At 36.0% G+C, this 10,479-nt stretch overlaps 2 protein-coding genes across 4 annotated transcripts; one reads left to right on the top strand and one right to left on the bottom strand.

The window, feature by feature from the left end:
- Window positions 1-416: 416 nt before the first annotated feature.
- On the bottom strand, window positions 417-881 carry LOC138874899 (uncharacterized). Its single transcript, XM_070153692.1, has one exon. The coding sequence runs from the start codon at window positions 879-881 to the stop codon at window positions 417-419; it is 465 nt and encodes a 154-aa protein (XP_070009793.1).
- A 400-nt stretch (window positions 882-1,281) lies between these two features.
- On the top strand, window positions 1,282-7,990 carry LOC104239674 (protein SUPPRESSOR OF PHYA-105 1-like). 3 transcript variants are annotated; one of them, XM_070153035.1, is made up of 9 exons: window positions 1,284-1,434; window positions 2,625-4,017; window positions 4,209-4,366; window positions 5,158-5,983; window positions 6,255-6,401; window positions 6,512-6,829; window positions 6,912-6,971; window positions 7,122-7,366; window positions 7,458-7,990. In XM_070153035.1, exons 2-8 carry the CDS (start codon window positions 2,695-2,697, stop codon window positions 7,308-7,310), a joined length of 3,021 nt encoding a protein of 1,006 aa, XP_070009136.1. In that variant the 5' UTR covers window positions 1,284-1,434; window positions 2,625-2,694; the 3' UTR covers window positions 7,311-7,366; window positions 7,458-7,990. The 3 variants fall into 3 exon arrangements, with proteins under 3 accessions (XP_009792667.1, XP_070009136.1, XP_009792666.1); XM_009794364.2 differs by having other exon boundaries at window positions 1,284-1,676; XM_009794365.2 differs by lacking the exons at window positions 6,912-6,971; window positions 7,122-7,366; window positions 7,458-7,990 and having other exon boundaries at window positions 1,282-1,676; window positions 6,255-6,406; window positions 6,512-6,823.
- The last annotated feature ends 2,489 nt before the right edge of the window (window positions 7,991-10,479 follow it).

Here is a 10,479-nt window from a genome sequence, read left to right as displayed (position 1 = left end):
ATATATTTTCTACACTTATTTATGTTTCATACTAGAAGTTACCGGATTGGATTGAACTCGTAACACCAAAGCTACTTATGCAACTGCATTCTCAGTAGTCAGTACCAATAATTCAAACTATTTGTATTATATAATTGAGCTGCTATTGCTTATATAAATATTTCTAAAAAATCTTAATTTATCTGTTTTAAATAACAATATGTTCAACAATATTTTTCCTAACAATAGTCCGTGATTGTAACGAAATAAGTACAAGAACAATAATCTAGTGGAATTTCACAAGTGATGTCTGAGGTAGGTAGTGTGTACGAAAACTTTACCCATATACTAGAAAGATAGAGAGGCTATTTCCAATAGACTCTCGGCTCATGAAAGATGAAAAGAAATAGTACAAAAAGTAATATCAACAAGTAGAGCTAGAAATATAGTAACAACGATCTCAAAGCCTCACGTGTGACATCCTCGTGAATCTCTCCATTCACTTGGATAACAGATCCAAGATACTTGTAACTTTTTCTCTTGGAGATGACTTCTGAATCAAGCCTCACGTCCATGTCAGTTTCTTCTGTTACGTCGCTGAACTTGCACTCCAAGTATTCTGTCTTCGTCCTGCTTAACTTGAAACCTTTAGACTCAAGGGTCTGCCTCCAAACCTCTAACTTCTCATTAATACCACCCCGTGTCTCGTCAATCGATGCAACGTCACCTACAAACAGCATACACCATGACACTTCTTCTTGAATGTGGAGCGTTAGTGCGTCCATCATCAAAACAAACAGAAACAAGCTAAGCGTAGATCCCTGATGTAACTCCATCACAATCGGAAAATGATCCAAATCTTCTCGCACTATCCTCACCCAAATCTTAGCTCCATCATACATATCCTTAGTTTATCACCCTAATGTACTCTGAAGAAACACCCTTGGCCTCTAAACATCTCCAAAGTACCTCCCTTAGGACTTTAAGTATTTGATGAAATAACTCAAGTAAATACGCTACAGTAATTACGATCATAATTTAGTGAAACAATGCTTCATCATTCTTTTTTTACGTGGCATACTTTCTTTTTGCCAGTAAGAAGAATACTTTTTTATATTTATAAATAATGAAATTAAATTTATTATTTTACCTTTATGAGATAATTTATAATAAAAAATATGTAATACTTATTTTAGAGCATAAATTTTGATTTTCCTTTTTCAAAATTTGTGAAAGGACAAGTACCTTATAAGATGGGACGGAGAAGTAGTAAAAAGGAGCAAATATCCGGGGTTCCTTTTATCCAACTTGCAAGAAAAAGATAGTTGACCCATGACCATGACTATGACCTCTCCCTTTTACAGTGCTCTACCATTAACAATCATCATCATTTCACAAAATCCATAAGAGAATTACCTGTGACTCTTCTTCTTTTCTCCTAAAATAATATTCCAAGTTAAGTGACCCATCAAATTTTAATTTTTTTTAATACTGGTTAGATATCATATACAGTAATGCACAAATAATTATTTCTGGTTGTGGTATTAGAATCTTGAGATACCGAGAGCTAAAACAGATGAACGATAACGGAATCCTATACTTGGGAAAAGTACCCCTTTTCAACCATTTCTATTTCAGGCAACTCTTTTGATACCTCTATAATTGCTAGTTGAGCTGTGGGTTTGCTTCAAGATTTGGTAAAAATCTGAATTTTGTTGCTTATTCTGGTTGTTTCCTCTTCCCATTTTATATGGCACACTTTTTTTAAATATCTAAAAGAAACGATATCTTTTTATATTTAGAAATAATCTAACTTTAAATTTTCAATTTTACCATAAATGAGATATTTATGTCTATCCGTCTGATTTTATGTGACATACTTTGTGCTTTAGTTTGTTCTAATAAAGGGCACATTTTTTTATTTAAAAATAACTTAACTTTACACGTCCAATTTTACCTCAAGGAGATGATCTATAGCCATACTAATGTTAATGACTTGTATTAGCTGCTATTTTCTTGTATATTGGTATAAAGGATTCAACTTTATGTGCTAGGGTATCTGGATTTTAGTTTGTGTTTCTTGAATTTTCTTTGCTTGGTTGAGTTTTTCACCTTCTTGAGTTTATTTTCTCCAATGTGATAATTTTCACTATTGCATAATTTGGTATTGCCAGAAATATAGTGAAGAATCATATAGCCAGTATTAATGTTCTTGTATTTCTTATTTTTAGATCTTTGCTATTACACTTAGTGTCTTTGTTTTTTTTCTTCTTGTTGTTATTGTTGGTTGCTTCTTGTGCACTGTTTCTTAAGCCGAGGGTCTATCAAACAAGCTCACTACCTTCACACGGTAGGGGTAAGGTCTGCGTACACACTACCCTCCCCAAACCCCACTTGTGAGATTACACTGGTGTTGACTTGTTGTAATCATATAACCAACCCAATTAACTTAGGTCGTTAGGTGTAGTTGTTGTTCTTGTTGTATATAGGTTATTGAGTCCTTGTTGATTTTTGTTTCCCTTGAAAGATATTTAGAGATAAATTAATCCCTTGCCCTTGAACCTTATTTCAAATCTCAGTGCCTCAAAATTCTGCTTGATAGGAATGTTGCCCCAATTAACTGTAAAGTACTTCTTTTATTTCAGTCAGCCCCTCGCGAATTAATTGTTGCCGAATGCAGCTGGTATTTAATTGAAAGAGTCCATTTGGACTGGTATGGAACAGTCAAAGGAGGAAGTAGAGGCAAATGATGTAGCTGCGAGTGCGCTACTTAAAACGAGGGAATGCGATATTTCCATTGAACCATCGATGGGAAAGGGCATAACTACCAGCCATGAGTTGGTGGAGGGATCAACTTCTGCTAGTTTGGTGATGATGGAGGATGATGGTACAAACAGATATGCAATGTCCGTGAAGGATCCTCAGCCCGCCAGTACAAGCTCTTACTCGATGAGTAGTTCAAGGCTCACCATTGAAGAGTTAGTTAGGAGTAATTACAATATTCCTGAACCAGTCACTCTTAGAAATTTCTCTGATAATCGAGAAAAAAATCACAAGCCACAAATCCAGTGGCAACATTCCTATCAATTGGGGGGTGGCTCTAGAACTGCGAAGGGCAATGTAGATCCTTCTTCCACAGACAAGAATTTGCTAGCGCTGAAAGAGCTGAAGCATGCATCCTATAAAGATATCAATGTAGGCTCTAATGCAGTCTCTTCCCAATCAAAAGAAGACCATAACCTAACCATTCCTAGCAGTAGATTACTTCCAGGAAATAGTGGATCAAAACTTTTATCTACATCTGGCTTTTCTAAGTTTTTCGCTAACCGATCTCTTAAAGGCAAAGATGTTGATGCACCAAAAGGCACTGCACTTCATAAAGAAGTTCATAGCGCCTCAATTCCGCAGAATAAGTATGAGTATGAGCAAGCTTCCATAAGAATGGTATCATCTGATGCATCGTTTAAGCCAGGCGCTAACTCTAATCAAGCACCGGTTAGTTGTAACAATCAGGAAAGAGAAATACCAACTTCAACTCACAATGGAGTTACATTGAGAGAGTGGATAAACTCGATGGGATCACGGATAAAGAAAGCTGAGAGGATTCACATATTCCGGCAGATTGTGAAGTTAATCGATATTGCACACTCCCAAGGAATTGCCTTCCAGGATTTACGGCCGTCCTGTTTCATTTTACTTTCACCAAATGGTGTTAAATATGTCGGTCCATCTATCCAAATAGACTCCATGTATGTCATAAATCAGAATACAAATGGGAAAAGGCCATCCAATCTGGAAATGCATGCTCAAAACAACTTGGGTGCAAAGCAGCAGAAAGTCAGTGATCACGTGGACTTGATGAGAGAGAAGCCTGACTGCGTTTCTGGGTATGTCGTTAGAGATATTTATGGTGAAGCCAAGGGACTGGAGTCTGACATTAATCACTTGGAAAAGAAGTGGTACACTTGTCCTGAAGAACTCAACTACAGAAGCCTAGTATCATCTAATATCTACAGTCTTGGGGTTCTTCTTTTTGAGGTGGGTAATCAATTTATCATACAGTAGATGCTGAATTTATGAATTTTCCTTTGTCATTAATGATTTTTTTTTTCCTCTTGATTCATTTAAATTGACGGTGGGTACAAGGAATGTTTTGTTTCACAATGTGCTTTGCCGAAGGGTTAAGATAAATTATCTTTCCTCTTACTAATGCCTGTTGTTTCTATTAGTTGCTCTGCTGTTTCGAATCACCAGCGGCACATTCTGCAGCAATGTTGAATTTGCATAGTCGAATTCTCCCACCAAATTTCCTTTCTCAGAATCCCAAGGAAGTTGGCTTTTGCTTCTTGCTGCTTCATCCTGAACCTTCTTCTCGTCCTACAGCAAGGTATTAGTATGTTTCCTAATTCCATGTGCAGTATAATTTTCTGCTACATGGACTTTGCTTAAACGATTCATTGTTGAAGTACCCTAGATTTTGGTTATTTTGATAACATTGTGATGTGCTGAGTAAACTCGTAGCATTTTCCACATTTGCCAATCATAGATTCCCTGTAGTTTGTTATATTATCTATTATGCTCCTTTTTCCTTTCGGGTGAGAAGCTTGTATGGTGTTCAAGACTAATGTTTTGTATAATCAGAAAAGAGGAGCTCTTTAGGGCTTGAGGCATCTTAGCCTCTTCTTTTGTTCTTTTATATTATATACTCCCCTCGTTCCAGGTTATGTGAACCTTTTTGGAGTACAGAGGGTCAAATTGACCAATTTTCTGTGTGAATTTAGACATAGAATTTTCAAAAATTTTGATATAAAATATACATATTTAGAAACTATATAAAAAGTAATATAAGTAGGATGGCTTTCAGACGAAAAAGAGTTGAGTTTCTGTGATGGTGGAAAATAAATAGCAAAATATTTGCCACTCTGTAGGATTGAGGGAAAAGACTTTTTTTTAAAGTGTTATTTGTTCTTTGCTAGTTAGTTGTCTTCTAACCTGCCGTTTATCGGTCTGATCTGATAGATATGTCTGCTTTTGTGCTGGTAACCTTGTAGCTTTATCCTATTCAGTTTTAACTTCTCTAACTGGTAGAAATCTCAGGCACCCCAATTTTGTGAATTTCCTCGAGTAAAATTGTTTTACTTGTGATCACATTCACAATTCTACTTATCATCTTTGCAGGGAAATCCTGCAGTCTGAATTAATTTATGGAACTGAAGAAATCTGTAAAATAGATGGTGTGCCATCAATTATTGAGAAGGATGATGACCCTGATTCAGACATCTTGCTCTATTTCCTAATTGCACTGCAGGAGGAAAATCAGAATAATACCTCCAAGTTATTACAAAGAATAGAGTGCTTAGAAGCTGATATCAAGGAGGTCGAGAAAAAAGATGGCTTTAGAACTTCAAATTTGGTGGACACAGACTTCCATAATACGCGGCAGGGATCCTACTTTAAACATCTCAAGTCTAATGACCGTCTTTCTATGAAAAACATGACCAATGAAAAGCTGATTAAAAATTTTTCTCAGCTTGAAAGTGCTTACTTCTGCATGAGATCCCAAATCCAGCTTGCGGAAAATGATACGATAGGTCGACCAGACAAGGATTTGTTGACATGTCGTGACAGGTTGTCCCAGGTTTCAACAAAAATTGTGGAGCCAACTCTTAAATCTGTCAATCGTGTTGGAGCCTTCTTTGAAGGTGTTTGTAAATATGCTCGCTACAGCAAGTTTGAGGAATACGGGACATTAAGAAATGGCGATCTTCTCAACTCTATAAATGTGATCTGCTCCCTTTGTTTTGATCATCAAGAGGACTATATAGCTGCAGCTGGTGTTTCAAAGAAAATCAAAATCTTTGAATTTGCTTCACTTTTGAATGACTCTGTCGATCTTCAATATCCTGTGGTTGAGATGTCAAACAAATCTAAGCTTAGCTGTCTTTCCTGGAATAGTTATATGAAAAACTATCTCGCTTCAACAGATTATGATGGCATGGTCAAGGTGTGTATCTTTTTTACTGAAATTGTTAAAGAGATTTTGACAATATTTTTAATTCTTACCCCTTTATCTGACTAGCCTATAAATACTCGAAAAGTATTCTTTCTGGCATGACTTTTTCTTGGCAATGTAAGAGAATATGTCTCCTCGCTATTAAGTGCATTAATTTATAATTGAAAAGGTACATCAACTACCCAAAACATGCTTCATTTTGTTAACTTAATTACAACTTGTTCTGTCACTCCGTAATTCGGTGTGTCTATTTTGAATCTAGATGTGGGATCCAAGCACAGGTCAAGGATTTTCACAATATGTAGAGCACCAGAAGAGGGCTTGGTCGGTCGATTTTTGTCAAGTAGATCCCACAAAGTTTGCCACTGGAAGTGATGATTGTTCCGTAAAAGTGTGGAATATTAATGAGGTAAGGTACTTTACCTGATCCTAGCTTACTAACTTTTAATGAAATTGGTGTCTTCATTGAGATTTAATCTACGGAAACAAACAAGGAATTTAAGTCATTTTTATCGGCAGAGGAGTTCTGTGGATACAATCTGGAATCCTGCCAACATATGCTGTGTGCAGTTCTCCGCTTACTCCTCTCATCTGTTGGCTTTTGGATCTGCTGACTACAAAATCTACTGCTATGATCTTCGCCATACTAGGATTCCATGGTGCACTTTATCAGGACATGAGAAGGCTGTTAGCTATGTAAAATTTGTAGATTATGGTACCATGGCTTCTGCATCCACAGATAACACATTAAAGCTATGGGACCTTAAGACAACAAGTTCGGAAGGACTGTCGTCAAATGCTTGCAGCTTGACTTTCAAGGGTCACACCAATGAGAAGGTATACCGAGGATATTTTCTTTATAATGAACATCTGAATGCAATAAGTTCAATTTCAATAATGTTCCCTTTGCTTTGTACAGAATTTTGTCGGGTTATCAGTTTTGGATGGATACATTGCATGTGGTTCCGAATCTAATGAGGTAACATCATATCTCATCATTTTTATTAAGGATATGTGGTTTTGATTTAGACCACTCAACTACTGTTGTTCCTTACCATTCCCAACAGCTAAAGGTTGTTGATTTCCAGCGGAAGCATCAGTTCTTTCTTTAATCTAAATTTTTGTGCAGGTATATGCTTATCATAGATCTCTACCGATGCCAATTTCTTCGTATAAATTTGGATCTGTTGATCCTAGCTCTGGCAATGAAGGTGAGAGTAATGGGCAATTTGTTTCAAGTGTTTGCTGGAGAAGAAAATCTAATATGGTAGTTGCGGCAAACTCAACTGGATGTATAAAGCTTTTGCATTTGGTATGAATATTATCCTCTGAATCTGAGCCATGCTGTCAGATGTGTTCTGCAACTAGCTTCAGGTAAATTTTAAAATTTGTTCATTTCACATATTACAAAATTGGTCAAAGTACACAAATATTTTTTATGAATACAATGTTTTGAACATTTCAGGACTAATGAATCTAGGCGTGGAAGATTGAAGCTAAATTTGTAGTTGTGGGCTAAATGGAATGGACTTTAGAATAGGAAGACTACTTTTTTAGGAGCTAAACGCATTCAACTCTGATGATGGAAATGGAGATGAAGCAGTTCTGGCTTCCTTCGGTGCTTCTTTTGCGAAGAGATGACATCAGCAATGTTGAGAAAGTTTGCTTTACGTGATTAGTTTTCTGAAGCCGAGGTGCAGATCATAAATTTTGAAGGAAATATCTTTTTTACCTCAATGTGGTGTGAGCAGTCTAAACTTCGACCCCTATTTCTTTCTTCATATCGTAAAGGAGAAAAACACCCTTTTTACTACTAGTCTATACAAATGTAGTTACTTGTTGAACAGGAAAGAATCATATTTAATTTGGTTAAACATTTCGTAATGGGTGTTGAATTTTTCTAGTTATTTCTGCATATCTTAGCAATTGTTTCTTCACTGCAAAGTGAAGCCGTTACAACTTAAAGGTTTATTCATCAGTGAGACTATTTCTCTGTCACATTATCTAATTTGCTTATCATGCTTTAGTCTTCTTCTCTTCAAGGTGAATAATTTTACAGTGTTCCGTACTAACCTTTAGCTTCTGACGACCTTGCTTTTGTTATTTTTATAATTTTGTTGGATGACCTTTGTGCTCAGATCCATGTTAAGTACTTCGCCTGGTGTAGCAGAGCTCGTTCCAGTTCCAGGTAGCTGCATCAATACTTGCATAATATTCATTAATGGTATTTAGAATGAAATTTTGACTTCTCCCAAAACATTTTTACTTTAAAGATCTTGTAGGTATCTAAATATCTGTGTAAAACTCAATTAACTCCTTCGTCTAAGTAGGATATTGAATTTTGGTTAATGACGCAAGAGCTTAACACTTACTCCCTCTGTTTCAATTTATGAGAAACAATTTGACACGACACATAGTTTAAGAAAGAAATACTCCCTCCGTTTGAGGTAGTTTAACTCGGCACGGAGTTTAAGAAAAAAGAAGAAGACTTTTAAAATGTGTGGTCTTAAAAGCTTAAGGGGTAAAAGGTTTGTGGGGCCATAACATTTGTGTGGCTATAAAAGCATCTCATTAAGGGTAAATGAGTAAAATGAAAGAATTTAAAGTTGAATTATTTCCAAATTTAGAAATGTGTCATTTGTTTTGGAACAGATTAAAAAAGAAAGTATCTCATCTAATATGAAAAGGAGGGAGTAAAGACTTTTGAAATTTGTGGTGCTAAACAAGCTATAACATTTATGTGTATATTTTGAAACTTGTGGTCTTAAGCATGTAGTGTTAAATTTCTCAGTAAAGGTAAAATGAGAAGTTTAGGTTAATCTGTTTCCAAATTTAGGTAGAGCTAGTTCATTTTGGAACGGATTAAAAAAGAAATAGGTTTACACGACTGACTGAAACACAAGGAGTAAAGTATAAGAACAGTAGCTAAATAATAAGGATGATAAACATAAAATAACATTTGACAAGCTGCTGAATCATCATATCATAAGCTGCTACATTAGCATGTGATAAGCTGCTGCGTCATTAGGTGATAAGCTCCTGCGTCGCATACCACTGTTCGATCATTTGGAGAGAGTATCAGATATGTCAAATTGTGGAGGAACAGAAAGTTCATGGTAAATCAAAAATTGATGATAGCATGTCCAGTTTTTTACTGAAGTGTAGCATTGGAGCAGATAATCTAGATAGTTCAAATTTAATTACTCCAGCTCTACATATGATGCTATTAACAAAAAATGCATCTTCCAATGGCATTGATCCCCTTTTTCATACGGCTTAATCCAGACACTTGTGAACTCTAAGTGGACTCTTTCTTCTAGCCATCTCCTGAACCTCACAAAAGGGAAAAGATAAAAACTAAGGAAAAAGAAAAAAAGAAAGAGGTAATGTATACTCTTACCTTTCCTTAAAAAGGAAATACGAAATGTATGTCCATTTCGTTTTTTCTGGTTAAAGCTTCTGGTGAATCCTTTCTGCTCTAGCATTGTCTTGACTTTTGTGCATAAATGATAGTATCACTTTGTTGAATTCACTCTTGGTGTCAGTAAAATATGCGGAATATCGAGTTTGCAATACTGTAAAAGAATTCTGATGATAGGCTATAATTATGTATTTTAGTCGATTATTACACTCTAATTTACTGCACTTTAGTTGAGTTTGCGCTTTAATCGCTAGTGTTTTGTACTAACGGTGTGTTTTATGCCTTGTAGGAGTGATTCTGAGCTATATAAATGTTATGGAATGAATTAAAGTGGTTTGGAGCTTTGAAGTCTGAGTAAGAGCTCAAGGAACTAAGCCGGGATCGCGTTCGGGAATCAACGGATGATAAAACAACAAAACGAAAACTCGAAGAGGCATATTGCGCACTGTCTAGTAAAATAGACATAACTTTTTGCTCAAAACTCCATTTGGTCTCTATAATATATGGTTGGAAAGATAACTCAAAGGGCTACAACTTCTATGTGTTACGTTTTTCCAAATTCCAAACGGAACAGGGTGAAAAACCGCGGTTACGGTAGGACCGCGGCAGAAGGCAGTCGCGGACAAATGAAGAATCTGAGAGAGTGTTTGGCCGCGGTTCCGGCGTAACCGCGGTGGAACCGCGGCAGGAGGCGTAAATTTCAGGGACCAAAGTGCAAAACACGGGATTTTAAGCCTAAACCCTATATTAAACCAAGGAAGCCGGCCAAGAAAAGAAATTTGACATATTTTTGACATAGATTTGACCTAAGGAGGCAGAGACACAATAGGAGCAAGGCTTGGGAATTCTTCTACAAGTTTTTTTCTTTTCTCTTCCTATTTTTCATTGTTGGTTATGACTTTTAGTATTGTAGTTTTACATACTATTATGAATAGCTAATTTGTTATCTAGAGTTTTGATAGAACCTTTTATAGAATAAATTCTTGTTATGTTTTTATATAATTGAGTCGTAGTATAATCTCTATTTGTTCAACTACGTTCTTATTGTAGTTAATTGAAGAGCTCT

Source organism: Nicotiana sylvestris, chromosome 8 (genome assembly GCF_000393655.2).
Source record: "Nicotiana sylvestris chromosome 8, ASM39365v2, whole genome shotgun sequence".
Taxonomy (NCBI): Eukaryota; Viridiplantae; Streptophyta; class Magnoliopsida; order Solanales; family Solanaceae; genus Nicotiana; species Nicotiana sylvestris.
The sequence above is the reverse complement of the archived record's forward strand: the minus strand, read 5'-3'. Positions and strand labels throughout refer to the sequence as shown.

Excerpts from the sequence above, each read along its gene's own strand:
- LOC138874899 (XM_070153692.1), bottom strand. The coding sequence starts at position 881 with ATGTATGATGGAGCTAAGATTTGGGTGAGGATAGTGCGAGAAGATTTG.
- LOC104239674 (XM_070153035.1), top strand. The coding sequence starts at position 2,695 with ATGGAACAGTCAAAGGAGGAAGTAGAGGCAAATGATGTAGCTGCGAGT. Across the intron at positions 4,018-4,208 it reads TTGGGGTTCTTCTTTTTGAG|TTGCTCTGCTGTTTCGAATC; the intron begins GTGGGTAATCAA and ends TGTTTCTATTAG. Across the intron at positions 6,830-6,911 it reads AGGGTCACACCAATGAGAAG|AATTTTGTCGGGTTATCAGT; the intron begins GTATACCGAGGA and ends TGCTTTGTACAG.